Below are 24905 nucleotides of genomic sequence, written 5' to 3'. Positions count from 1 at the left end.
GTGATAGTCGCCTAGAGGGGGCGTGAATAGGGCGAAACTGAAATTTACAAATATAAACACAACTACAAGCCGGGTTAGCGTTAGAAACAAGAACGAGTCCACGAGAGAGGGTAAAAAACAAATCGCAAGCAAATGAAGAGTGTGACACGCGGATTTGTTTTACCGAGGTTCGGTTCTCGCAAACCTACTCCCCATTGAGGAGGCCACAAAGGCCGGGTCTCTTTCAACCCTTCCCTCTCTCAAACGGTCCCTCGGACCGAGTGAGCTTCTCTTCTCAAATCACTTTGGGAATCAAACTTCCCGCAAGGACCACCACACAATTGGTGTCTCTTGCCTCAATTACAAGTGAGTGTTTGATCACAAGAAGGAATGCAAAAGAAAAGAAGCGATCCAAGCGCAAGAGCTCAAATGAACACTACAAATCACTCTCTCTAGTCACTAAGCCTTTGTGTGGAGTTGGGAGAGGATTTGATCTCTTTTGGTGTGCTTTGCAATGAATGCTAGCTCTTGTATAGTGGTTGGAAGCTAGAAAACTTGGATGACTTGAATGGTGGGTGGTTGGGGGTATTTATAGCCCCAACCACCAAACTAGCCGTTTGGTGGAGCTGTCTGTTCGATGGCGCACCGGACAGTCCGGTGCACACCGGACATGTCCGGTGCGACAGCCACGTCACCAAAAGCCGTTGGGGTCGACCGTTGGAGCTCTGTCTTCTGGGCCCGCCTGGATGTCCGGTGGCGCACCGGACATGTACTATAGATTGTCTGGTGCGCCAGTATGGGCGTGTCTGACCTCTGCGCGCGCAGCGCGCGCAGCGCGCGCATTTAATGCGTCGCAGGTAGCCGTTGGCGCCGAAATAGCCGTTGCTCCGCTGTTGCACCGGACAGTCCGGTGAATTATAGCGGAGAGGCCGAATTGAATTCCCGAGGCTGGCGAGTTCTGGAGGCGGCTCTTCTTTGGAGCACCGGACACGTCCGGTGTACACCGGACAGTCCGGTGAATTATAGCGGAGTCGCCTCTGGAAATTCCCGAAGGTGTCGAGTTCGAAGTCAGAGTCCTCTGGTGCACCGGACATGTCCGGTGGCACACCGGACAGTCCGGTGCACCAGACCAGAGGTGCCTTCGGTTGTCCCTTTGCTCTTTGGTTGAACCCAATTCTTTGTCTTTTCATTGGCTAAGTGTGAACCTTTTGCACCTGTATAACTTATACACTAGAGCAAACTAGTTAGTCCAATTATTTGCGTTGGGCAATTCAACCACCAAAATTAATTAGGGACTAGGTGTAAGCCTAATTCCCTTTCAATCTCCCCCTTTTTGGTGATTGATGCCAACACAAACCAAAGCAAATATAAAAGTGCATAACTGAACTAGTTTGCATAATGTAAGTGCAAAGGTTGCTTGGAATTGAGCCAATAAATGTTACTTACTAGATATGCATGGATTGTTTCTTTATTAACATTTTGGACCATGCTTGCACCACAAGTTTTGTTTTTGCAAATTCTTTTGTAAATCCTTTTCAAAGTTCTTTTGCAAATAGTCAAAGGTAAATGAATAAGATTTTACAAAGTATTTTCAAGATTTGAAATTTTCTCCCCCTGTTTCAAATGCTTTTCCTTTGACTAAACAAACCTCCCCCTAAATGAGATTCTCCTCTTAGTGTTCAAGAGGGTTTTTGATATATCCATTTTGAAAAATTACTTCCTCCCCCTTTGGAACATAAAAAGATACCAAATTGAAATTGATTAATTGAAAATCTCCAATTTTAAAATTAGGTGGTGGTGCGGTCCGTTTGCTTTGGGCTCATACTCTCTCCCCCTTTGGCATGAATCGCCAAAAACGGAATCATTAGAGCCCTTCGAAGTACTTTCTCCTCCTTTGGTCATAAAATAAATGAGTGAAGATTATACCAAAGTTGGAGAGTGATGCGGAGCTACGGCGAAGGATGAGTAGTAGAGTAGAGTGGAAGCCTTTGTCTTTGCCGAAGACTCCAATTCCCTTTCAATATACCTATGACTTGGTTTGAAATAGACTTGAAAACACATTAGTCATAGCATATATAAAAAAAGACATGATCAAAGGTATACTTATGAGCTATGTGTGCAAGTTTAGCAAAAGAAATTCCTAGAATCAAGAATATTGAGCTCATGCCTAAGTTTGGTAAATGATTGTTCATCAAGTGGCTTGGTAAAGATATCGGCTAATTGATCTTTAGTGTTAATGTATGAAATCTCGATATCTCCCTTTTGTTGGTGATCCCGAAGAAAATGATACCGAATGGCTATGTGTTTAGTGCGGCTATGCTCGACGGGATTATCCGCCATCTTGATTGCACTCTCATTATCACATAGCAAAGGGACTTTGGTTAATTTGTAACCGTAGTCCCACAGGGTTTGCCTCATCCAAAGCAATTGCGCACAACAATGGCCTGCGGCAATGTACTCGGCTTCGGCGGTAGAAAGAGCGACCGAATTTTGCTTCTTTGAAGCCCAAGACACCAAGGATCTTCCCAAGAACTGGCAAGTCCCCGATGTGCTCTTCCTATTAATCTTACACCCCGCCCAATCGGCATCCGAATATCCAATCAAATCAAATGTGGATCCCCGAGGGTACCAAAGCCCAAACTTAGGAGTATAAGCCAAATATCTCAAGATTCGTTTTACGGCCGTAAGGTGGGATTCCTTAGGGTCGGATTGAAATCTTGCACACATGCAAACGGAAAGCATAATGTCCGGTCGAGATGCACATAGATAAAGTAATGAACCAATCATCGACCGATATACCTTTTGATCGACGGATTTACCTCCCGTGTCGAGGTCGAGATGCCCATTGGTTCCCATGGGTGTCTTGATGGGCTTGGCATCCTTCATTCCAAACTTGGTTAGAATGTCTTGAGTGTACTTCGTTTGGCAAATAAAGGTACCCTCTTGGAGTTGCTTGACTTGAAATCCTAGAAAATACTTCAACTCCCCCATCATAGACATCTCGAATTTTTGTGTCATGATCCTACTAAATTCTTCACAAGTAGATTCGTTAGTAGACCCAAATATGATATCATCAACATAAATTTGGCATACGAACAAATCATTGTCAAGAGTTTTAGTGAACAAAGTAGGATCGGTCTTGCCGACTTTGAAGCCATTAGCAATAAGGAAATCTCTAAGGCATTCATACCATGCTCTTGGGGCTTGCTTGAGCCCATAAAGCGCCTTAGAGAGCCTATAGACATGGTTAGGGTACTCACTATCTTCAAAGCCGGGAGGTTGCTCAACATAGACCTCCTCCTTGATTGGTCCGTTGAGGAAGGCACTCTTCACGTCCATTTGGTAAAGCTTGAAGCCATGGTAAGTAGCATAGGCCAATAATATGCGAATTGACTCAAGCATAGCTACGGGTGCATAGGTTTCACCAAAATCCAAACCTTCGACATGGGAGTATCCCTTGGCCACAAGTCGAGCTTTGTTCCTTGTCACCACACCATGCTCATCTTGCTTGTTGCGGAAGACCCACTTGGTTCCTACAACATTTTGGTTAGGACGTGGAACTAAATGCCATACCTCATTTCTAGCGAAGTTGTTGAGCTCCTCTTGCATCGCCACCACCCAATCCGAATCTTGGAGTGCTTCCTCTACCCTGTGTGGCTCAATAGAGGAAACAAAAGAGTAATGCTCACAAAAATTGTGCAACACGAGATCTAGTAGTTACCCCCTTATGAATGTCGCCGAGGATGGTGTCGACGGGGTGATCTCGTTGGATTGCTTGGTGGACTCTTGGGTGTGGCGGCCTTGGTTCTTCATCCTCCTTGTCTTCATCATTTGCATCTCCCCCTTGATCGTTGCCGTCTTCTTGAGGAGGCTCATCTCTTTGATCCTCTCCTTCATCAACTTGAGCCTCGTCCTCATTTTGGGTTGGTGGAGATGCTTGCTTGGAGGAGGATGGTTGATCTTGTGCATGTGGAGGCTCTTCGGACTCCTTAGGACACACATCCCCAATGGACATGTTCCTTAACGCGATGCACGGAGCCTGTTCTTCACCTATCTCATCAAGATCAACTTGCTCTACTTGAGAGCCGTTAGTCTCATCAAACACAACGTCACAAGAAACTTCAACAAGTCCTGAGGACTTGTTAAAGACTCTATATGCCCTTGTGTTTGAGTCATATCCTAGTAAAAAGCCTTCTACAGTTTTAGGAGTAAATTTAGATTTTCTACCTCTCTTAACAAGAATAAAGCATTTGCTACCAAAAACTCTAAAATATGAAATATTTGGCTTTTTACCGGTTAGGAGTTCATAGGATGTCTTCTTGAGGATTCGGTGTAGATATAACCGGTTGATGGCGTAGCAAGCGGTGTTGACCGCCTCAGCCCAAAACCGATCCGGTGTCTTGTATTCATCAAGCATGGTTCTCGCCATGTCCAATAGAGTTCGATTCTTCCTCTCCACTACACCATTTTGTTGTGGAGTGTAGGGAGAAGAGAACTCATGCTTGATGCCCTCTTCCTCAAGAAAGCTTTCTATTTGTGAGTTCTTGAACTCCGTTCCGTTGTCGCTTCTAATTTTCTTGATCCTTAAGCCGAACTCATTTTGAGCCCGTCTCAAGAATCCCTTTAAGGTCTCTTGGGTATGAGATTTTTCCTGCAAAAAGAACACCCAAGTGAAGCGAGAATAATCATCCACAATAACTAGACAGTACTTACTCCCGCCGATGCTTATGTAAGCGATCGGGCCGAATAGGTCCATGTGTAGGAGCTCCAGTGGCCTGTCACTAGTCATGATGTTCTTGTGTGGATGATGAGTGCCAACTTGCTTCCCAGCTTGGCATGCGCTACAAATCCTGTCTTTCTCAAAATGAACATTTGTTAGTCCTAAAATGTGTTCTCCCTTTAGAAGCTTATGAAGATTCTTCATTCCAACATGGGCTAGTCGGCGGTGCCAGAGCCAACCCAAGTTAGTCTTAGCAATTAAGCAAGTGTCGAGTTCAGCTCTATCAAAATCTACCAAGTATAGCTGACCCTCTAACACTCCCTTAAATGCTATTGAATCATCACTTCTCCTAAAGACAGTGACACCTACATCAGTAAATAGACAATTGTAGCCCATTTGACATAATTGGGATACGGAAAGCAAATTGTAATCTAAAGAATCTACGAGAAAAACATTTGAAATAGTATGGTCAGGTGATATAGCAATTTTACCCAATCCTTTTACCAAACCTTGATTTCCATCCCCGAATGTGATAGCTCGTTGGGGATCTTGGTTTTTCTCATATGAGGAGAACATCTTCTTCTCCCCTGTCATGTGGTTTGTGCACCCGTTGTCGAGTATCCAACTTGAGCCCCCGGATGCATAAACCTACAAAACAATTTTAGTTCTTGACTTTAGGTACCCAAACGGTTTTGGGTCCTTTGGCATTAGAAATAAGAACTTTGGGTACCCAAACACAAGTCTTGGAGCCCTTGTGTTTGTCCCCAACAAACTTGGCAACTACCTTGCCGGATTTGTTAGTAAGCACATATGATGCATCAAAAGTTTTGAATGAAATAGCATGATCATTTGATGCACTGGGAGTTTTATTTCTAGGCAACTTAGCACGGGTTGGTTGCCTAGAGCTAGATGTCTCACCCTTATACATAAAAGCATGATTAGGGCCAGAGTGAGACTTCCTAGAATGAGTTCTCCTAATTTTGCTCTCAGGATAACCGGCAGGGTACAAAATGTAACCCTCGTTATCCTGAGGCATGGGAGCCTTGCCCTTAACAAAGTTAGACAAATTTTTAGGAGGGGCATTAAGTTTGACATTGTCTCCCCTTTGGAAGCCAATGCCATCCTTGATGCCAGGGCGTCTCCCATTATAGAGCATACTTCTAGCAAATTTAAATTTTTCATTTTCTAAGTTATGCTCGGCAATTTTTGCATCTAATAATGCTATATGATCATTTTGTTGTTTAATTAAAGTCATGTGATCATGAATAGCATTGATATCAACATCTCTACATCTAGTACAAATAGAAGTGTGCTCAACGGTAGATGTAGAGGGTTTGCAAGATTTTAATTCTACAACCTTAGCATGCAACATATCATTCTTAGTTCTAAGGTCGGAAATAATAGTATTGCAAACATCAAAATCTTTAGCCTTAGCAATCAAATTTTCATTTTCTACTCTAAGGCTAGCAAGAGAAACATTCAGCTCATCAATCCTAGCAAGTAAATCAACATTATCATCTCTAGAATTGGAAGTTGAGATATTACAAACATGAGAATCAACCTTAGCTAACAAATTAGCATTTTCATTTCTAAGGTTGTCTATTGTCTCATGGCAAGTGCTTAGCTCACTAGATAATTTTTCACATTTCTCAATTTCTAGAGCATAAGCATTTTTAACCTTAACATGTTTCTTATTTTCCTTAATTAGGAAGTCTTCTTGGGAATCCAGAAGGTCATCCTTTTCATGAATAGCACTAATTAATTCATTTAATTTTTCTTTTTGTTCCATGTTAAGGTTGGCAAAAAGGGTACGCAAATTATCTTCCTCATCACTAGCATTATTATCACTAGAGGATTCATATTTAGTGGAGGATTTAGATTTAACCTTCTTCTTTTTGCCGTCCTTTGCCATGAGGCACTTGTGACCGACGTTGGGGAAAAGAAGTCCCTTGGTGACGGCGATGTTGGCGGCGTCCTCGTCGGAGGAGGAGTCGGTGGAGCTCTCGTAAGAGTCCCATTCGCGGCACACGTGGGCATCGCCGCCCCTCTTCTTATGGTATCTCTTCTTTTCTCTCCTCTTGCCCTTCTTGTCGTTATCCCTGTCACTGTCACTTGATAATGGACATTTAGCAATAAAGTGACCGGGCTTACCACACTTGTAGCAAACCTTCTTGGAGCGGGACTTGTAGTCTTTCCCTCTCCTTTGTTTGAGGATTTGGCGGAAGCTCTTGATGACGAGCGCCATTTCCTCATTGTCGAGCTTGGAGGCGTCAATTGGTTGTCTACGTGGTGTAGACTCCTCCTTCTTTTCCTCAGTCGCCTTGAATGCGACGGGTTGAGCTTCGGATGTGGAGGGATCATCAAGCTCGTTGATCTTCCTCGAGCCTTCGATCATGCACTCAAAACTTACAAAATTCCCGATTACTTCCTCGGGGGTCATTAGTGTATATCTTGGGTTGCCACGGATTAATTGAACTTGAGTAGGGTTAAGGAAAATAAGAGATCTTAGAATAACCTTAACCACCTCGTGGTCATCCCACTTTTTGCTCCCGAGGTTGCGCACTTGATTCACCAAGGTCTTGAGCCGGTTGTACATGTTTTGTGGCTCCTCCCCTTTGCGAAGCCGGAACCGACCGAGCTCCCCCTTGATCGTCTCCCGCTTGGTGATCTTTGTGAGCTCATCTCCTTCGTGTGCGGTTTTGAGCACATCCCAAACCTCCTTGGCGCTCTTCAACCCTTGTACTTTGTTATACTCCTCTCTACTTAGAGATGCAAGGAGTATTGTTGTTGCTTGAGAGTTGAAGTGCTCGATTTGGGCCACTTCGTCCGTATCGTAGTCTTCATCCCCTATGGATGGTACCTGTGCTCCAAACTCAACAACATTCCATATACTTTTGTGGAGTGAGGTTAGATGAAATTTCATTAAATCACTCCACCTAGCATAATCTTCGCCATCAAAAGTTGGCGGTTTGCCTAATGGAACGGAAAGTAATGGAGTATGTTTAGATGTACGAGGATAGTGTAAGGGGATCTTACTAAACTTCTTGCGCTCTTGGCGCTTAGAGGTTACGGACGGCGCATCGGAGTCGGAGGTCGATGTTGATGAAGTGTCGGTCTCGTAGTAGACCACCTTCCTCATCCTCTTGTGCTTGTCGCCTTTCCGATGCGATTTGTGGGAAGAAGATTTTTCCTTCTTCTCTTTGTTGTGTGAGGAAGAAGATCTTTTCTCCTTCCGTTTGGAGGAGTCCTTCTTCTTCTCCTTCCTCTTGGTGCGGGACTCTTCCGATGAAGTGCTCCCTTGGCTTGTAGTGGGCTTTTCGCCGGTCTCCATCTCCTTCTTGGCGTGATCTCCCGACATCACTTCGAGCGGTTAGGCTCTAATGAAGCACCGGGCTCTGATACCAATTGATAGTCGCCTAGAGGGGGGGTGAATAGGGCGAAACTGAAATTTACAAATATAAACACAACTACAAGCCGGGTTAGCGTTAGAAACAAGAACGAGTCCACGAGAGTGGGTAAAAAACAAATCGCAAGCAAATGAAGAGTGTGACACGCGGATTTGTTTTACCGAGGTTCGGTTCTCGCAAACCTACTCCCCGTTGAGGAGGCCACAAAGGCCGGGTCTCTTTCAACCCTTCCCTCTCTCAAACGGTCCCTCGGACCGAGTGAGCTTCTCTTCTCAAATCACTTTGGGAATCAAACTTCCCGCAAGGACCACCACACAATTGGTGTCTCTTGCCTCAATTACAAGTGAGTGTTTGATCACAAGAAGGAATGCAAAAGAAAAGAAGCGATCCAAGCGCAAGAGCTCAAATGAACACTACAAATCACTCTCTCTAGTCACTAAGCCTTTGTGTGGAGTTGGGAGAGGATTTGATCTCTTTTGGTGTGCTTTGCAATGAATGCTAGCTCTTGTATAGTGTTTGGAAGCTGGAAAACTTGGATGACTTGAATGGTGGGTGGTTGGGGGTATTTATAGCCCCAACCACCAAACTAGCCGTTTGGTGGAGCTGTCTGTTCGATGGCGCACCGGACAGTCCGGTGCGACAGCCACGTCACCAAAAGCCGTTGGGGTCGACCGTTGGAGCTCTGTCTTCTGGGCCCGCCTGGATGTTCGGTGGCGCACCGGACATGTACTGTAGATTGTCCGGTGCGCCAGTATGGGCGTGCCTGACCTCTGCGCGCGCAGCGCGTGCATTTAATGCGTCGCAGGTAGCCGTTGGCGCCGAAATAGCCGTTGCTCCGCTGTTGCACCGGACAGTCCGGTGTACACCGGACAGTCCGATGAATTATAGCGGAGAGGCCGAATTGAATTCCCGAGGCTGGCGAGTGCTGGAGGCGGCTCTTCTTTGGAGCACCGGACATGTCCGGTGTACACCGGACAGTCCGGTGAATTATAGCGGAGTCGCCTCTGGAAATTCCCGAAGGTGTCGAGTTCGAAGTCGGAGTCCTCTGGTGCACCGGACATGTCCGGTGGCACACCGGACAGTCCGGTGCACCAGACCAGAGGTGCCTTCGGTTGTCCCTTTGCTCTTTGGTTGAACCCAATTCTTTGTCTTTTCATTGGCTAAGTGTGAACCTTTTGCACCTGTATAACTTATACACTAGAGCAAACTAGTTAGTCCAATTATTTGCGTTGGGCAATTCAACCACCAAAATTAATTAGGGACTAGGTGTAAGCCTAATTCCCTTTCAATGAGTCGGCGTTGTTTTCGGGAGATCTGTTCAGTCGGTTCACTACTATTTAGGAAACATGTGATCATGATGTATGTATGGAGTGCCCCACGATCGTGTATATAAGGCCTAGGGGGTACCCCATCATTTTCATCCCCATCTACCTATCTCACTAGCTTTTCTCCATTCAGGAGACATCGCTTGTAACCCACCGCATATAGACCCACACTAGGAAGTAGGGTATTATGCCTCTCCAAGCGGCCCAAACCTACAGAAAATTGTTTGTCTCTCCCTTTCGTGCATCCAACACGAACCATTGAATTACAATCAACAACACCGTCCTACCCAAAAAGCACCGCAAGGGTAACCCTGGGTGTGCGGTCGGGCTCTAAACACCGATAGCTGACGCGCCAGGTAGGGGGTGTGTCGTTGATCCAAGCTAACTCAATGGCCATCACCTCCAAGTGCGAGATCGCCCTTCGCCCCGGGACTATGTTCTGCTTTGGAACCATCTCATCCGTAGTAGATGAAGAGGGAACTCTGCACCACGTGGCAGATCCGCCAGAGAAGAAGGTTTCCTCGAAAATCCTGAGGGGAGCCAGAGCAGAACAGCGGGTGGCGCCACCACCCGCATCTCGAGCGAAGATGACCTCTTACAAACCGAAGGTCAGGAGCTCGCCTACCCGAAGAACTCCGCTGTCCACCTCGCCCACAAAGGAGTGGACACGAATCACTCGAAAAAAGGAAGCAAACACCCCGAGTCAGTGGACGAGACCACGCTGAGCCATCTTTCCGATGCTTTCGCCCTCAAAGGAGGCTGGCTCCTTTCTACCCCGACATCCTCTTCATTGGGGGGAGATTGGAGTCAGCACCCATCTCCAACGATGAGCCTACCATGCAAGGGGACGGAGGAACAGACGCCGGAACATATGGCGACATCACAAAGTTGGGGAACGGGATCTGGCGCAGCCCGTATCTTGTGACGAAACTTCAGAAGTGGGAGAAACTCCCGACGAGCGAGCACACAAAGAAAGGCAGAACTCTCACCGCCGTGATCGCCGACAAGCTCAGGACGGAGAACAAGAGCGAGTCGAGCAAGGTGCAAGGCTGCACCTAGAGAACCCTCTCTTTGCTCAGAACCTGTACCTCGATTTTGCCCGTGCAATGAACACGCCGAGTGAAGTCGGAGGGGTGCTGGCCTAGATAGCTGTCGGCCTCCCGTGAACCCCAGACGTGGAAGGCTACCGGCGGCTGCTTACTCGAGCAGCTAATCACCTTCTGCCCATCGCTCATCCCCCGACCGACCTACGGCACGCCATCAACAGCCGGCGAGACGCGTGGAGCTCCATCAATGCTTCGCGCGACCGACGACACAAAAGTGAGATAAGGCGTCGGGAGGAGTATGACCGGGATCACAGCGTCCTGGCACACAGTCGCGCCACCCGAGCTGAGTCGGCTGCAACCTCGACTAGTGGCCCGTTCCGGGGACAGTCGAGACGACACACTACCGACTCCCCTCCCTGGGACCGACATCACGAACGCCGACAATAAGACATGTGTGGAGTCTATGCGCTTACCCCACGTCTCGGGACCATCCAGTGCCCCCAACTTCAAGGTCTCCAACGTCGACAAGTACGAGTCCAAGCAGGACCCGGGTGGCTGGTTGGCTGTCTACACGACTGTCGCTCGGGCCACCGGAGCGACGGAGGACGTGATGATGACGTACTTGCCCATTGTTCTAGGGAAAGACGCACTGTAGTGGCTCCGACATCTACCCCGACACTGCATCGATGATTGGAGCGACTTCAGTTGGTGCTTCATCGCCAACTTTCAGTCTCTCTCTAACAAGCCAGCGCAGCCATGGGATCTCAAATCCATTAGGCGCCAGGGCGATGAAACCCTATGGTCATACCTCAAGAGGTTTCAAACCATGAGGAACCATATTCCTGAAGTCGCCGAGGCGGCGGTGATTGAAGACTTCTATCGGGGATCCAATGACTCGGCCTTCGTCCGAGCCATACTCCAGAGAGCACCTTTCACCTCTGAACAATTGTTCCAGGAGGCAGACCTCTACATCACCGCAGATGAGTGGGCTCAGGACCTCATCGGAGGTATGAAACCCGTGCCACCCGCGCCACGGAGCCACACAAACTAGCAGCCTGACATGCGTTGGGAGAAGAGGCCCCGCGAGGAGGTGCACACCGCCGGGCCACCCGTCGCTCGAGCCCGCGGTGCACCCCCCGGAGGGGTACGGACACTGGATGAAATCCTCGACGCCCAGTGCCCGTATCACAAGGACATGCGCCACACCCTATGGAACTGCAGGGACTTCAAGCACTCCGTCGGGCATGGCCAATCATTCCAGCCTCTAACGCCTCCCCCACCACGAGGAGAGCATGGCGAGCCCAGGCAGCCTCAGCAGCAGGAAGGGGGAGGGGGTGGAGCTTTTCCACGCGTTGACAGGGAGGTCAACGTCATCTTCGGAGGGCACAGAGCACAAGAGAATAGGATGCAGCAAAAGCTCAACGACCGAGAGGTCCTGGTGGCTACCACCAGTGCCCTAGCTCCTTACCAGTGGTCAAAGCACGTGATAACCTCCAGCCGAGCTGATCAATGGCTCAACTTAGATCATCTCGGCAAATACCCGCTCCTCGTTGATCCAGTGATCCGAAAAAGTCGGGTGAAGAAAGTATTAGTGGACAAGGGAAGCAGCATCAACGTCACCTTCCTCCGGACGCTCCAGGCCCTAGGAGTCGCACTCAAAGACCTCACTGAGTCAGATACACCCTTCTTCAGCATCGTGCCGACTGAAGGGGAGTACCCACTCGGGCAAATCTACATGTTCGTCACCTTCGAGACCCTAGAGAACTACATAACTGAGTTCCTGAGGTTCGAGGTAGTGTCACACCTAGGTTTTAAGAGTCCAAAACCTGGGCATGAAATAATCACCAAGTGTGCTGGGACCAAGTCTCACACATATGATGAATCATGGTACAAAAACGAATGTCACATCTTTACTAAATAATAGAAGTTATGTACAAAATAAATAAATAATTACATCATAAGGAGACAACAATCCAGCAACCCAAAAATGACTGGGAGATGACGGGCTAGACCTCTCACGAACGCGTCACAACATCCTCCATGCGCCTCATCCTGCAGTACATGTTCTTGACCTATGGGGGGTGTGAGACAGCAAGGGTGAGCTCACATACGTTCATCGCTCAACAAGTTGTGGGGAATAATGTGCATGAACTCGCCAAAGGTGGGAGCTCATGTGAAGTGTAAGGCTTACCAAAGAGTATGGTTAAAGTTGAGTATTGCTTTTAAAGTTGGTCAAAATTTTATTAGCAATTACTAAGTATAAGTAAATACCAACCCAATTAAGTAGTAGAACAAAAGTGATAACAACACCTGCAATGCGATGTATATGACAAATTGAATTTAGTTCCATAAATTAATCATGTGAGTGTTCTAGCTGCTCATGACCGTGAGCACGACTGATATACCAGTTTTACACTCTACAGAGGTTGCACATCTTTACCCACAAGTCATGTTACCCATCTGCCAAGAGAAGGCCACTCTCATACACGTCTACCGAGGAGGCGAGGCAGGGTAACACTACAAGGCCTTTACAAAGTTCCACTAGCTTCAGAAAACCCGCTATAGTTTCTAGGAAGGTCCACTGCAAGGACCCCTCGCCTGACCACCATCGCAGCAAAATCAACCCAAGGGCCTCCCTACACTGACCACTCCCCTACTGCCCTTGCCCCTTTCGGGTAAGGTAGTCCTCCAGTAGCTTTCCTAATTAGTCAGCCATGGGCGTCCCATACCACCCTTGTGGTAGCACTGTTTTCCCAGGTGGTTCTCCATGTTCCAATTAACATAATGACCTTATCATGAACAATAAATAACAAAATGATAATAAAAGTGTGATCATGAATAATGTATATCTCTATACCCAAAACCACATAAAGCAATAGCAGGTACGACCCAAAAATTCAGTGGTAAACAAGGTATAAAGATAGTCAAACTAGGGTAACCTATTGGGTCCCATCAAAATTAACCTATGCAGATCATTATGATTAATAAGAACATGATTGGGTAAAAAGAAGTGATCAAGGGCATAACTTGCCTGGGACTTGAGATTCCAGGTACCAACTTGCTCTTCAGATGACTCGTGACCTCGCGGTAGTCGTAGCAATACAAACAAATAGTGTATAGGCTAAATTAACATCACACTAAACATAAGAACAAACTATATAATAATAATCTATGCGTCGCTACGAGATCGTGGGTTCGAGAATCACTAAATTCGAAGTTACAACTAAAGAGATACGATTCTCGAAATATCTTCATGGTTAATTAATAGTAACTACGTTTTATGTTGATTAGCATAAATCATATGAGAGAAGATATTAAAGTATTAATTAATTCAACTTTAATCTATGTTATAATCTTGATTAGAGATCTTGTTTTAGTCAAACTATAATTATAGATAGGTTGACTTGACTAGATTGATTAATCAACTAACACAAGTTAAATAAATTTCCAACTATAAAGGTATGTGAATTGATAGAAATAATGTTTTTAAGGTGTACACAAATTTTTTACAAAGTTAATGCAATTTGAACGTAGCAAAACAGAGTTAGAATGAATTAAATATGGCTTAAACAAGTTTTGAGCATTATTTTTATACCAAAATCACCTTAAACATTAATTTCACTACTAAATAAAGGTTAATGGGCTGCGACCACTATTACCAGAGAGCACAGGGTGTTTCTTATAAAATTCAGGACACAATTGTAATTACTTTCGAATTGATGTGGATGGTGGGTTTATTCTACAAAACCAGAGGGGCTTTTTGTGAAGAGTACGCAGCGAAGGGGTACGCAAGGATTGCGGTCGTTGGATCTGTTTTCAAGGGACCAGATTAGATCTAACCCCGCCAACACACCTGAGCTACCCGATTAAATCCTATGGTTCCAATTGTAAATACCCAGATCTAATGATGCACACCTGATCTAGATCGAACGGCCAGAAACCTGTTGAGCGAAGGGGTATGGAATCACCTAATCGTGACCGTCGATCCAAACGCGTGCGGCCTAGATCTCGTTTGCACCCGATCAAATCCCAGCCCTCCATTTCGGATCCGAGGACTCCCTCATGTACTTCTTCCTCCGACCGAGGCCGAGCAGGGCACCTAATTTCATGCTGCGTGCTCACCGGAGAACACCGTCCCGGCGCGCTCGGTCCGATTAACTGTGTGGCACGGTGCATCGTATGGTGAAATGACCGAGAGGGACTCGCCGCGAGTGTAGGAGCCCAACTGCGGCACAAGGCTGGGGTAGAGCCGTGGAGCCCCTCACGATGGCGATGACATCGCTGGCCAAACCGCAATATGGCCAACCCGAGCCCCATGTTTCCCCCCGATAGGCGTAAATCAGGCAATAGAGGGTTTGCGAGACTAGTGGGGAGGTTCTTACCACGGATTTATGCAGCGAAGAGGCTCCAGCCACGGAGGATTGAAATCCTGCGGCGGACACCACTATAAGGCTACCGATTCGACGCCGAGGGCAGTAATGGAGACGAGCTAGGTGAAGGCGGCTGGATTTTATGCCCCGATACCGACCCCAATAACCCCCCCCGTCAGCGCCCAAGTTTGTTGCGATTTTCGCCTAGATTTTGCGGAGCTTTGTTTCAGTGCTCGCCGCGGTAGAGGACGACGACGACTGACCGTGCAGCCCCACAAGTTGGCGGAACAAGTTGGCCATGACGTGTGCTGGTGGGTGGGGCCCACACATCAGTGAGGGGGTCGACACGCAGCGCGGTTCTGTGCAATGACCCAAGCGGGACGAAGTGGGCTGGGGTGTGTTCGACCCACTTGGCTGAGGGAAGGCTGGGCCGGGATAAGGAGATGTTGGCCCAGCGCAGGCACAATTTTGTTTCTTCTTTGTTTTTTTCTATTTCCAATTCCAACTGAATTTCAAATTCATGTTTGAACTTCAAATTTCCAAGTGTCCAAATTACTACTAATGTGAATATAACTCTTATTGTTTCCCATATTATTATTTATTATTTTTCTTGTTATTTATTTATGGGAGGAATAAATAGTTTCATAAGCATTTCCTTTCTCAATTTCTATTTTATGTTTTTATTTAAAATTGGCGGTCAAGTTTATGTTTTCCATAAAATGTATTACCACAAAATTATCAGTAAGAGACCAATCTTTATTTATCTATTGGTTGGTTCCTTAACTTAATTTGGTACCCCTAATTGATCATAAAAGGGAAAGGTCCTAATGAATTCCAAAGGTTTCAAAAATTCTCAAAACACTATTATTTCATGATATATTTTTTTCTACCAAATTTTGGGCTTTGGAAATCCTACCCCCTTAACAGAACTCTCGTCCTCGAGATTTGTAAAAAAAAGTATGTATACCCATATTGTTTCAGAGCATGTGCACAAACAAGAATCTCAGCATGATACATAACTTATTAGCAAAGCATATGGTCAAATAAACCATATTATTATTCCTAAAATAGTAAAATACTAACTACTAACTAAAGTAACATTTAGGTCTTACAAATACTACTTATATATATTTATGTTTATTTATATACACTACTAGAGATATGCTTATTTAAGACGCACATTTTAAGACAGGTATCAATGCATTTTATAAAAGTGTCTTTTATTGTATAGTGATGAGTAAGGTAAGACGGTTTGTTGGAGATCCGTCTTTAATAAAGAAGTGTTTTGAGACTGTTACATTGTAAGAAATGTCTTATATTGATTTAAGACAGATTGTTATTAAAAATCGTCTCACATAAATATACCGTTTGAGTCATTAAAATTGCAAGAATTGTCTTAGATTTTGGTTAGTATATTAGACACTTTTGTATAAGAAAACCATCTCAAATAAAGATATTATTAGAGTCATCTAGACTATAAGGACTGTCTTAGTTGTTAGTGAGTATACTAGACACTTCTAAATATAAACCGTCTTCATATGATATTTCTGATAAGACGTATTGTGAAAAACATAGTAAATAGTGAATTCAGTTTAGTTTGATGATATATATGATATAAAATATAAAATTTATCTCTGCAACTTAATATAGATGGTAAAATGGACCCACATGTGACCCGATCATTAATGTGTCACACAACAGACCTAAATTATCATTTTGCTTTAATTCCTATCATTTAGGTACCAATATATTTAAGTTATACTCGTACTATGCTGAATATAAAACATGATTGCTTTAGAGATCTAGACAAAAAAAGAAAACCCAACATCTAAAACCTAAACCCATTTCCTTGCATCTCGGTGGACAGATGCGTGTGGTGGACTAGTTTGCAGAAAATCCTCCAATTTTATCAAAATCAACATACCCTCCAGTTCAGAAAACTGCCTGCTCCCAACCTGCAACCCTAGGCTCCCTAGCCCAATACAGTTTCATCTTCTCACGGTGTCTCCTTTATGTCCTCTCTCAGTCATCGCCATCTCCTCCCCGCACATCCTCAACTCTCCCTCGAAGCCACGCCGCAGGTCTCCCATACGCACGGTGCTTCCCCCAGCTCGGTCGATCCTCCAACTACCCACCGTGTGCGAGGACGGGGGCCGTCGATGCACCCCCCAACAGGAGGCGACGACAGCAGCCAGCAGCGGCCTCCTTTCCTTGTCTAGGTAACCGCTAGCTCGGCCCTCCACACGGCGCTGTTGCACTTGAACCCTGACCCGAACGCGATCTACCACACCCGGTGGCGGCGCCGGATCCTCCCCTTGGCCTCGTTGTAGGCCAGCTCGTACCAGAGCGAGCTGCTGGACGTGTTCCCGAACCGGTGAAGCATCATCCGTGACGGCTCCATGTGCCAGTCCGTGAGCGCCAGGTTGCTCTCCAGCTCGTCCAGCACGGCGCGACCACTGGCGTGGATGCAAAAGTGCTCGAACGCCAGTTTGAAGTCCAGGATGTATGGCTTCACCTTCTTCATTTTTAGCAGCTTCTTGGCGACCAGCGTCGCCAACTCGCCATGAACAGCAGCTGCTCCGACAGCGGCAGCACCAGCGGGCCCAGCGTCCTTATGTTCGTCTTGAGCGCGTCGCCCGCCACCGCCATCAGGTTTGTATGGCTGTGCCCCTTTCTTTTCTGTCATACATGATAGTGTTACCTTTTTGCCAATCGGAGTTTAAAACGTTGGGGGTAATGTATTAGGGCAATTTTTATCTAACTGTTATTCTATATGGTAGCTTCTATAGTGTGCTATTTATTCAATATTGTAGTGTGCTTATTGCACTCCTTATTTATGCAGTTCTACTCATGCCTAGTTTCATAAAAGGTGTGTGATAAGAGATTTAGTTTTATCTTGGAATATAGTGGTTACATATTCTTTACCTCTTTCCTGGGTATTTTTCTGCAAACATTTTCCTGATAAACAGTTTGCTTCCGTATAGGCTTCTGATAGATGGTGTTCAAATATGATCGGCATAACATGTTCTAACAACTAACATTTATACCCCCTTTTTTGTTTGTTTCCAGTTGGGTACTACTATTTCTTTTCAAGACATGTTATTAGAAGTGTAATCTATGGAGAACAACCAAGAAATAGGTAAGTAAAGATTAAATAAAGTCATGTCTACATAGCGTCCTGGAGCATTTGTAATAGTAGATCTAGAGATATTATGCAGGTTGGATTTGTACATACCCAAAGATAATAGCAAATCAAGTTCAGTAGTGGCATTCGTAACTGGTGGAGCTTGGATCATTGGGTAAATGACAGTTTCCTCACAAATCACAATACGCTACAGCGTTAATTCATGACGACTTTCCTTGTTACTGATGTGGCTTATATTTAGTTACAAGGCTTGGGGTGCTCTCCTTGGAAGGCGGTTAGCAGAGAGAGGAATTATAGTAGCTTGTATTGATTACAGGTGCTGATGCCTTAAAGAATTTTGTGATGTATACACCACATATGTGTAGTTCACCATTATGTTTTCAACCTGTACCTTTTTAATTAATTTTGAGTACTGACTGAATGATTTATTTTTGCTTCATCGGCAAAATTTAAATATGGATGGCAGAAATTTCCCTCAAGGAACAATAAGCGACATGGTCAGTGATGCTTCTGAGGTGATATCATTCATTTGTAACAATGTTGTTAGCTTTGGAGGGGATCCTAATAAGTAAGTGATACTTTGACATTTGTTTGCAAGTAGTAGTACTTATAGTTGTTCGTTGAGCATCTCTACTTTAGATCCTGTATTTTGATTGTTAACTTTTAATAAATGAATTTATGATGAATCTGTAGAATCTACTTGATGGGTCAATCAGCAGGAGCACATATCGTGGCCTGCGCTCTCTTAGAGCAAGCAATTAAGGAATCTAAGGGAGAGAATACCTATTGGAATGTGGCTCAAATAAAAGCATATTTTGGTTTATCTGGAGGGTGAGAACTTGAAAGCCTCGACATCTGTTTTAATGTCTGTAAATTTACATTTTTAATCATATATCATATTATTAATCATTTCTCAATAGTGCCAGCACATAAGATAATTTTATTTGATAAAGCACTAAACATACTTGCACCATGCTTGAATAATGAAATCTGATATATGAAACTGGGTCTAGCCCTTCACTTCTAGAAAAGGCTAGACTTCTTTGATTTCATCAGACTGAATTTTGCATTTTGGCAAATAGAAATATAAAATGATCTGTCAAACAAAACATACTATTGCCACCCTGTTTCTGCTCTTCCAAACTGAGATACTAAGGTTGTGTTGCCAATCCTACATGACATATATACTTATTTTAAATTTGTAGATACAATATCCAAAATTTGGTCGATCACTTTCATCAGTGTGGTCTTTATTGTTCAATATTTCTCAGGTAAATAATATGGATTTACTTTTTGTGGAGGTGTTCTTTTTGCAATTGAATAAGTGCTGACTAAATTACAAGCCACGATTTCAGCATAATGGAGGGAGAGGAATCACTGCCACATTACTCACCTGAAAGGTTGGTGTTGCCGTAGCTTTGTATGGCTGTGCCCCTTTCTTTTCTATCATACATGATAGTGTTACCTTTTTGCCAATCGGAGTTGAAAACGTTGGGGGTAATGTATTAGGGCAATTTTTATCTAACTGTTATTCTATATGGTAGCTTCTGTAGTGTGCTATTTATTCAATATTGTAGTGTCACATAATGTTTGAGTTGCTAACTAACAATCATATGTAGTTCTGGTGCTAATTTCTCTTCTATTGTTCAGGTTACTGAAGAAAACCTCGCAACACTATTTATAAATTGCGGACAGGTGTGCAAGGACTATCTACTGCACAAACATTGACAAGAAGGTTTGGTACCTGCACTCATGCTACTACCACTAGTTATTCATTCTATATCATGGTTCTGTTTTAATACATGCAGGTCACTCAAGCAGATCTAAAGTTATTCTTTGAGTCCATATGTGGTGAGGTTGGTTGTTCTTTACTCCAAACACAATCTCCCTTCTGTACAGCTAAAAGTTTGCAGAAATGGCACCATCAAGATCGATCTGGAGACCAACAAGATCATGGACTTCATCAAGTTTGATGTCGGCAACGTGGTCATGGTGACCGGTGGGAGGAACACCGGGCGTGTAGGAGTGATCAAGAACAGGGAGAAGCACAAGGGTAGCTTCGAGACCATCCATGTGCTGCTTGGAGCTTTTTGCTATGTCTAGTTTTCTCCTATTTGTTGTACAGGAAAACATAGAATGGAATTCAAATTTGGTGGCCGCAAAAGTGTGGAGACTTGAATTCATATAAAGTTAGGCTTAACATTAGTGCAAACAGTTATATTTTAGTTTAGATTTAGAGTACACTTATGTATGCGTTGTTTGACAATGCTTATTTATGATATATTGAATGGTACTTATTTATATTATATTAATTATAATGTTGTTCAATATATGTGTATGTATATTTCTCTTTCAAATTATTATAACGTGATATCTGAAAATGATTATAAATTGAAGAATGTACTGCCGTGTAAGTCATTTCATTTAAATCTTAATAAGACAGTCACCAAAATGTCTAATATCAGTCTCCTAAATAAGACGGTTTCTAAAACGTTCATTATTAGTCACCTAAATAAGATGGTTTTCCTATTGTAATCGTCTATTATTGTAGGATATTCGAGACAATTTGATAAATACTTTATGACTTATAATGTTTGTATTCTCTATGGTTCTTTAGAAGCAGTGTCTTAAACAAAAACCTAATTCAAGACGGTTTATCGGACAAAATGACTTAAACAAATACCTTTTTCAGACGGTTATAAATTAAAAATTGTCTTGTATAATATCTTTTAAGACGGTTTATAACCATATTAAATGTGGGACATCTTTTATGACTCCATCAAATTTGGACACTTCATAAGCGTCTTAAGAACTGAAAATTAATCGTCTCATATAACATGTTTTGTAGTAGTGATATATGATCTACTCTTGTTGCTCGTTGACTTCTTCACCGACTACATCTTCAACTAGCACTTCTTCTTGGATTTCAAGTTCACCTGGTTCAGTTTCTACTTCTGCGTGGTTGACTTGCCCCCGATTGACAGATAGGGGCTGACTCTTTCCTATCGAAGCCTGACCTTGCTTCATTGGAGCCGGTGTAGTGTAGGCAGCCCTATTGGGACAGTAGTTGGTGTAGTGTCCCGATTGTCCACACTTGAAGCATGCACTTGTTGGTGGATGTGTTAGGAGCAATGGGTCCTGCTGGGGTGCTTGCTTGAGGAGGAGCAGTTTGTGTCTGTTGAGTCTGTTGCCCGGAACCGCCACGAGCAGGTGTACTTTGAGTGGTAGTATAACGGGGACGGGACCTACTTCCAGCCTGTCCCTGGTTGGCAGTCCTTCTTTTCTCTCCAAACTCGCACCTCTTGTTTTCCACAACAATTGCCTTGTCAAGTAGTTGTTGAATGGACGGAAATGTGTGTGATATCAGTTGGTATTGTAGCAGTCCAATCAAACCTTCCAGGAAGAGCTCCTGCTTCTTCTCATCATCCTCAACATTCCTGGGAGCACATCGAGATAACTAGATGAATTTGTCCCTATATTTACTCACGGACATACTTCCCTGCTTGAGGGATAGAAACTCCTTTCTTTTAATCTTCATGAGTCCAGCAGGAATATGATAATTCCTGAATTGAGTGGAGAATTCTGCCCAGGTGATTGTGTTGACGGCATCATGAGCAGCGCAGTACGCATCCCACCAATCTGCCACGGGGCCAGTAAGACGTCCCGATGCATAGAGAACTTTCTCTTTGTCCGAGCACCGAGCTATGTTGAGCATCTTATCTATAGACTTTAGCCAGTCATCTGCTTGTAGTGGGTCCGCGGAGTTGGAGAAGGTTGGTGGTTTATGACTCATAAACTCCCTGTGCTTATCCCTGGGTGGAGCTGCTGGTGGTGGTGGAGGTAGTGGTGGTTGCTGCTGTTGCTCCCTCCGCTCCTGGCGCATCTCATCCCTCTCTTGGCACATCTCCTGACGCTCCTATCGCATCTACGCGTGCATATCTGCCATAGTGTCAGCCATCTGTTGCATTATCTGCATCTGGGCTGCAATTGCTGGATCAGCACCGACTGGTGGAGGATTTGAAGGATTCATCTCTGCTTGTTGTTGTTGTCTAAGTACCCTCCAGTTATGTGGATTGGCAGGTAGATCAATTTCTCTGCCCTTCCTGGTATTGACCATCTGAGTTAGAAGCATATGGTAAGATAGTTTTGCAAGGGAAATTATTTGGTAGGCATAACGAATAGGCTAGTAGCTGGTTATGAACTGATGATTCTTTGGCAGGGCTTGATCTATTGCTTTATGTCAAGATTGGGGTAACTAGTCATATAAGGTGAATATCCAAAGGTAAGATAGATTCTATCAAGATGAGATAGATACGAGATACTATATACATTTTAATGGGGATAATCTAGATTGTCTAGTTATTTTATAAATATTATCTTTTATGCCTAGATATATATGCAGATGCAATTGTGAACATTAATCCACAACCCATCACACTCAATCAAAGATCCAAATCAGACAAGTATCATAAGAACAAACATTCAAGTGCATAGATACTGAAAGGGAATTAGGCTTACACCTATTTTCCTAATTGATTTTGGTGGTTGAATTGCCCAACCCAAATAATTGGACTAACTAGTTTGCTCTAGTCTATAAGTTCTACAGGTGCCAAGGTTCACAATAAGTCAATAAAAAGACCAAGAAAAGGGTTCAAACAAGAGAGCAAAAGGCAACCCGAAAGGCACCCTGGTCTGGCGCACCGGACTGTCCGGTGTGCCACCGGACAGTGTCCGGTGCACCAGGGAACTCGACGCCCAACTCTTCACCTTTGAGAATTTTCAGAGGAGCTCCGCTATAATTCACCGGACTGTCCGGTGCACCACCGGACAGTGTCCGGTGCCCTAAGGGAGAGCAACTCTGAACTCGCCAGCTTCGGGAATCCGCTCCGCTATAATTCACCGGACTGTCCGATGAGTCACCGGACAGTGTCCGGTGCACACCGGACTGTCCGGTGTGACAGCGGAGCAATGGCTACTTCGCGCGCAACGGTCGACTGCAACACATTAAATGCGCGTCTACGCGCGCAGAGGAGCAGAGCACGCGCGGGTGGTACACCGGACAGTCTACAGGACTTTTCCGGTGCACCACCGGACAGCCAGGCGGGCCCACTAGACAGAGCTCCAACGGTCGAACCCTAACGGTCTGCTGACGTGGCTAGCGCACCGGACAGTGTCCGGTGGCGCACCGGACTGTCCGGTGCGCCCGTCGACAGCAGCCTCCACCAACGGTCAAGTTTGGTAGTTGGGGCTATAAATACCCCAACCACCCCACATTCAAATCATCCAAGTTTTCCACCTTCCAACTACTTACAAGAGCTCTAGCATTCAATTCTAGACACAACCAAATAGATCAAATCCTCTCTCAACTCCACACAAAGCTCTAGTGATTAGAGAGAGAGATTTGTTGTGTTCTTTTGAGCTCTTGCACTTGGATTGCTTCTTTCTCTCATTCTTTCTTGCGATCAACTCAATTGTAACCGAGGCAAGAGACACCAATTGTGTGGTGGTCCTTGCGGGGAAGTTTGGTTCCCGTTTGATTGAGAAGAGAAGCTCACTCGGTCCGAGGGACCGTTTGAGAGAGGGAAAGGGTTGAAAGAGACCCGGTCTTTGTGACCACCTCAACGGGGAGTAGGTTTGCGAGAACCGAACCTCGGTAAAACAAATCCTTGTGTCTCACTTCTTATTCGCTTACAATTTGTTTTGCGCCCTCTCTCGGACTCGCATTTATTTCTAACGCTAACCCGGCTTGTAGTTGTGCTTAAGTTATTAAATTTCAGATTCGCCCTATTCACCCCCCTTTAGGTGACTTTCAATTGGTATCAAAGCCGGTGCTTCATTAGAGCCTAACTGCTCAAAGTGATGTCGGGAGATCACGCCAAGAAGGAAATGGTGATCGGCGAGAAGCCCGCTACAAGCCACGGGAAAGCTCCATCGGGAGAGTCCCGCAACAAGGGGAAGGAAAAGGAATCCCCTTCACACAAGTCGCGTTGGAGCGGTGACAAGAAGAAGAAGATGAGGAAAGTGGTCTACTACGAGACCGACACCTCGTCGCCATCCACCTCCAGCTCCGACACGCCGTCCGTAACTTCTAAGTGCCATGAGCGTAAGAAGTTTAGTAAGATCCCCCTACGCCATCCTCGCATTTCTAAACATACACCATTACTTTCCGTCCCATTAGGCAAACCACCAACGTTTGATGGTGAAGATTATGCTAGGTGGAGTGATTTGATGCGATTTCACCTAACCTCACTCCACAAAAGTATATGGGATGTTGTTGAGTTTGGTGTACAGGTACCATCCGTAGGGGATGAAGATTATGATGAGGACGAAGTGGCCCAAATCCAACACTTCAACTCCCAAGCCACAACTATACTCCTCGCCTCTCTAAGTCGAGAGGAGTATAATAAGGTGCAAGGGTTGAAAAGTGCTAAGGAGATTTGGGATGTGCTAAAAATCGCGTACGAAGGAGACGAGGTGACCAAGATCACCAAGCGGGAGACGATCGAGGGGGAGCTCGATCGCTTCTGACTTCGCCAAGGGGAGGAGCCACAAGACATGTACAACCGGCTCAAAACCTTGGTGAACCAAGTGCGCAACCTCGGGAGCAAAAAATGGGATGACCACGAAGTGGTTAAGGTTATTCTTAGATCACTTGTTTTCCTTAACCCTACTCAAGTTCAATTAATTCGTGGTAATCCTAGATATACACTAATGACTCCCGAGGAAGTGATAGGAAACTTTGTGAGCTTTGAGTTGATGATCAAAGGCTCAAAGAAAATCAACGAGCTAGATGGCCCCTCCACGTCCGAAGCACAACCGGTCGCATTCAAGGCGACGGAGGAGAAGAAGGAGGAGTCTACATCAAGTAGACAACCCATCGATGCCTCTAAGCTCGACAACGAGGAAATTGCGC

The 24905-nt window shown here is 45.0% G+C and overlaps 1 protein-coding gene and 1 pseudogene across 1 annotated transcript; one reads left to right on the top strand and one right to left on the bottom strand.

Moving 5' to 3' along the window:
• Positions 1-17062: 17062 nt before the first annotated feature.
• LOC103653671 (3-ketoacyl-CoA synthase 20-like) lies at positions 17063-17496 on the bottom strand (annotated as a pseudogene).
• Positions 17497-17535: 39 nt separating this feature from the next.
• On the top strand, positions 17536-21220 carry LOC103655501 (probable isoprenylcysteine alpha-carbonyl methylesterase ICME). The gene is made up of 13 exons (XM_008682245.2): positions 17536-17543; positions 17628-17716; positions 17917-17986; positions 18066-18146; positions 18234-18308; positions 18459-18560; positions 18686-18823; positions 19198-19263; positions 19348-19396; positions 19643-19687; positions 19801-19848; positions 19922-20065; positions 21119-21220. The coding sequence occupies exons 1-13, from the start codon at positions 17536-17538 to the stop codon at positions 21218-21220; spliced, it is 1017 nt and encodes a 338-aa protein (XP_008680467.2).
• Positions 21221-24905: the final 3685 nt, after the last annotated feature.

This window comes from Zea mays, chromosome 4 (genome assembly GCF_902167145.1).
Source record: "Zea mays cultivar B73 chromosome 4, Zm-B73-REFERENCE-NAM-5.0, whole genome shotgun sequence".
Lineage (NCBI taxonomy): Eukaryota > Viridiplantae > Streptophyta > Magnoliopsida > Poales > Poaceae > Zea > Zea mays.
Note: the sequence above shows the minus strand (reverse complement) of the source record. Positions and strands in the feature narration are given on the sequence as shown.